Source organism: Lepidothrix coronata, unplaced genomic scaffold (assembly GCF_001604755.1).
Source record: "Lepidothrix coronata isolate B3197 unplaced genomic scaffold, Lepidothrix_coronata-1.0 Scaffold472, whole genome shotgun sequence".
NCBI lineage: Eukaryota > Metazoa > Chordata > Aves > Passeriformes > Pipridae > Lepidothrix > Lepidothrix coronata.
Window position 1 is genome coordinate 23,819 of NW_016690652.1, and position 4,545 is coordinate 28,363.

General features: G+C 54.2%; 1 protein-coding gene across 1 annotated transcript in view; it reads left to right on the forward strand.

Moving 5' to 3' along the window:
• Positions 1-4,545, forward strand: part of LOC108510083 (ETS translocation variant 3-like) — an 11,558-nt gene that overhangs the window by 4,906 nt on the left and 2,107 nt on the right. Inside the window, exon 3 of the mRNA XM_017839735.1 lies at positions 2,255-2,370. Within this exon, the coding sequence (XP_017695224.1) occupies positions 2,255-2,370 (116 nt within the window). The remainder of the gene's footprint in view (positions 1-2,254; positions 2,371-4,545) is intronic.

The window sequence follows — 4,545 nt, forward strand, 5'->3', positions numbered from 1 at the left end:
GATATTCCCTGGGCTGGTTTAGGTGGGATATTGGGAGTAAATCCTTCCCTGGGAGGGTCCCTTCCAACCCAAAGCATTCCAGGATATTCCCTGGGCTGGTTTAGGTGGGATATTGGGAGTAAATCCTTCCCTGGGAGGGTCCCTTCCAAGCCAAAGCATTCCAGGATATTCCCTGGGCTGGTTTAGGTGGGATATTGGGAGTAAATCCTTCCCTGGGAAGGTGTTGAGGGTCCCTTCCAAGCCAAAGCATTCCAGGATTCCCTGGGCTGGTTTAGGTGGGATATTGGGAGTAAATCCTTCCCTGGGAAGGTGTTGAGGGTCCCTTCCCACCCAGACCATCCCATAATTCCACGACCAGGGCTGAGCATTCCCCTCCTTGCCCTTCCCAACTCCCAAACCTCCAGCCCTCTCCCCTTCCAGCCCCTTCCATGGGGGTTTTATCCCAGTTTTCTCCGCACTTTTGGGAATCAGAGCTCGGAGAACCCGCCCGGCCCTCGGAGGTGTTTCCACGCTCCAGGAGTGTCCCAGTCCCTGGGAAGTCGTGGAATTATCAGTCCCTGGCGTGGACTTGGCTGCCCCACACCCTCTGATACCTCCTGGGTGGAGCTGCCAAAGGCAAACACGGGAGTTTCCTCCGGGAACGGGGAGGAAAAACGGGTGGAAAACACCCCTGCCTTGGGATCCGTGTCCCCTGGATGCTGTTCCCACAAAAGATCCCCCTATCCCGGCCTGGGGAGGCATGGATTGGAGTGTTGGACGGGGAAGGAATGATCCATGGAGGTGATCTGGGGTCTGGAGCATCTCTGGTGAGGAGAGACTCATCAATCCATCCCAAAACCTCAGATATCCATAAAAACCTCTCAGCTGAGAGGGAATCTCGTCAGTCCATGGATGTATCTCATGGATTCCTACAAATCTCTCAGATGTCCCTGGAAATACCTCAAATATCCATAAAAATCTCTCATCTGAGAGGGAATCTCATCAGTCCATGGATATATCCCATCAATCCATAGAAGTACCTCAGATATCCCTGGAAATATCTCCAATATCCCTAAAAACCTCTCAGCTGAGAGGGAATCTCGTCAGTCCATGGATGTATCTCATGGATTCCTACAAATCTCTCAAATATCCCTGGAAATGTCTCCAATATCCCTACAAATCTCTCATCTCAGGGGGGATCTCATTCATCCATGGGAATATCTCAGATATCCATGGAAATATCTCAGATATCCATGGAAATGTCTCGAATATCCCTACAGATCTCTCCATTATCCGTAGGAATATCTTGGTATCCCAAAAAAATCTCTCCAATATCCCCTGGAAACCCCTGATCTGAGGGTGGATCCCATCCATCCATGGAAATATCTCACCTGCCTTGGAGGATCTCCAGGGATCTCTTCCAACCCCCAATATCCCGGGAAAGGAGGATCCAAGCCCTGGGCAGGGGAGGGAGTGGTTTTAATCCCAGAAAAGGGGGGATCAGAAGGGGAAGGGACTCGCTCCAAGGCACGAAGCAGCAGGAACCAGCTCTCCCAATCCCTGGGCCGGGAAAATCCCGGGAATCAAAACAAATCCCAGGCCAATCTGGGGGATTTGGGCCCCGTTTTTCCCGGCTCTGGTCGCTCCGAGTGTTGTCCCAGGGACACGTTCCCCTCTCTCAGGGAATATCCTCCTGGATTTTTCTCCTCCTGGAGACATTTCCATGGCATTTCTCAGCATTCCCATGGGTGGGAATGGGGAGGGAGTGCCCGGGAATGCCCAGGAGAGCTCCCAGCCCGTGGCACTGGTCCCAGTTTGGACTGGGCCGAGGAGAACATGGGATGTCGTTCCAGCTTTTCCCGCCCGTTCCAAGGGACGTAACAACCTCTGAAACGGAATATCCCAGGTTGGAAGGGAATTCCACGTGTTCCAGGGGACGTCATAACCTGGGAAAAAGGGGTTTGGAACCTCCTGCTGAGGAAGGGGCTGGAAAAGGGTTTGGTGTCGTTGGGAAAATTCCTGGCGGACTGAGATTTCCCGGTGTTGACAACAGAACTTGTGGAATACCCTGAGTAGGGAGGGTCCCACCGGGAGTCACGGAGCCCCAGCTCCTGGCTCTGCATCCCAAAGATCCCCAGAAGAGCCCAAAAAGATCCCAAATGTTCGGGGCAGCTCCAGTTTTCTCCGAGACCTCGGAGGCGGCGACGTCGGCGCCGCTCCCAAGAAACGGGATCCGGAGCGGCCTCGGATCCATCTCTTCCCAATCCCTTCCCAGATATTACTACAACAAGAGGATCCTCCACAAGACAAAGGGCAAGAGGTTCACCTACAAGTTCAACTTCAACAAGCTGGTGATGCCCAACTACCCTTTCATCAACATCCGGCCCAACGGTGAGTCGGGCGCGCGGAATTCCGGCCGCGCGGAATTCCCGGCGCTCCCGCCGTGGAATTCCAGGGGGAAAGGCCCCTGGGACGAGCCGTGCCGCTCTGGGGGGACGTCTGGGCCGTGATCAAACCTTATCTGGGGCTGCCTTTCCCTGGGGGTTGTTGTGGGAGATGAGGAATCCGGGCTCCTGTTTGCGCTCGTCCCTCCCCCGGGGGCGTCGCGGGCGGGTTCGCTTTGCTTTTGGGGCGGGTTTTTTTGGGGGGTTGGGTTGTTTTTGGGGGGGTTGGGTGGGTTTGTTTGGCTGGGCTGAGGGGTTGGAAGGGTGTCCTTGGGATAAGAGGATTAAGTGGGGCTGCTCCAAGCCTGCCTGTGTTTGAACAGGAGTTTATGGGGCCGGATAAACGTGGCCTTTCTCCACCAGCTGAGCCCGGCCCGAAAGTTCAGGGCTTTGCTCCTCCCAAGGCCCCTTTTTTGGGCTCAGTTCTGCTCCTTTGAAACCCAAAAGACCTCTTTTTTAACCCCTTTCTGTCTCGACTCGAGCTCTGCACCTCCCCAGGGAATGCAAGAGCTTCCAGAGGAAAACTCTGGACTAAAATCCCAGGGATTTCCCGGCTCTCCCCGAGCTTGACTAAAGTCACAGGGATTTCCCAGCTCCCCCCACCGAAGCAGGAGAATGAAAAAAAAGTTGGGAATGGAGAATAATTGTTCCTTTCTTGCCCTGCAAGGCCTTTGAGCCTCTTGCCAGCAGCAGGGATTTATCCCAGAATTGGTTTTTTGGGAAGAGGGTCCCATTTGCAAAGACGCTTTTTTGGTGGAGTTAAATCCCCTAAAAGCCAGATTTTTCCATCTGGGTGGTTGTCCATGAAAAAACAGGGAGGTTGTTGGCCACGGAGTCCACAAAAACGCGGAACCTCTGGAATTCTGGACACCCAAAATTCCCAAACTCTCCCCTCCGCAAAAAAAACACCGACACGGAGGTGCCCCGGGTTGGGAAGGCCCTGGAATATGGGGGGAAAAAAAGCAGGGAAAAAAAAAGAGCAGGGAAAGCAGGGGCTGGAAGGTTGAACCTGAAAAGCCCAAGGGCTGGGAAAAAAAAAACAAAACAACAAAACAGGTTCCATGTGGGGCCAGAGGAATTCCCAGGGGCCGGAGCCGGGATTTTGGCAGCCGGGGCCCGACACGAAGGTGCCATCGAGAGGCTTTTTTGTCTCCCCAAAGCCACCAGGAATCCCAAAAAACAGGGCTGGGAGGAGGGGAAAATATTCCTCCAGGTGTTGTGCCTTTTGTAGGGAGAAGGAAATGTCTTCTCCAGGCGTCCTGAGCCAAGGGAACGGGGGTGGGAGATGTGTCTGGAGCTGCTCTGTAAATCTATAATTACTTGCAGCAACGAGTCCGGGCAGTTCCAGCTCCACGTTCCCTTTTCCCTGCTCCTCCAGCCACTCCCTCCTATCTCTGGGGTTCAGGCATTTAAAAAAAGAACTTTGGAGAGAACTGGAATGCACTTTTGTCTAATTACAACCTGTTTTCTTCCCCTCCTCTGGCTCTCTCTGGGGCTCGGAGAGGGAGGGGGGGTTGGGATTCTCCAAACCTGGGTCGGGTTTCTTCTTCTCCTCCCTGTGTTTTGTTTGGGTTTTTTTTTTTTTTTTTTTGGGAAAGGGAAAAAAAATGGGAATCAAGGGGTTCATTGTGGAGGTGAGGGAGAGAAGTGTGTGAGGATTTGGCTGGTTACGAGTCGGGGCCGGGCGGTTCCGTGGGAAGAGGGAGCCAGTGGGAGCTCGGCAGCGACGTAGGAGGGATTTTCTTCCCAGAAAAAGCACAAATCGGGGATTTTTCCAGGCAGCCTGGAGCACGAAATCAGGGATTTTTCAGGCAGCCTGGAGAGCTGGGGGTTCACTCCTCCTCCTGCCCCCACCGGGAGCGAGGAGGGCAGGGAGGGGCATCCCAAACTTCTTCCAGTGGCTCTGGAGCTTCCCGAAAAGCCCGGGGAGAGGAGAGGAGAGGATTCCTCCCCAGCAGTGGCAGGATTTGAGGTGGGCAGGGAAAAGGAGCAGATGGAAAAGGCCCCTCCCCTCAGCTCCCAGCACGTGGGATTTTTGGGTTGCTCTTCCAAAACGCCTGCGGGTGCAGCTCCAGGAGCTGCTCCTTCCCTGGGATTTAACTCCCTCGGAGCTGGAGCTGGA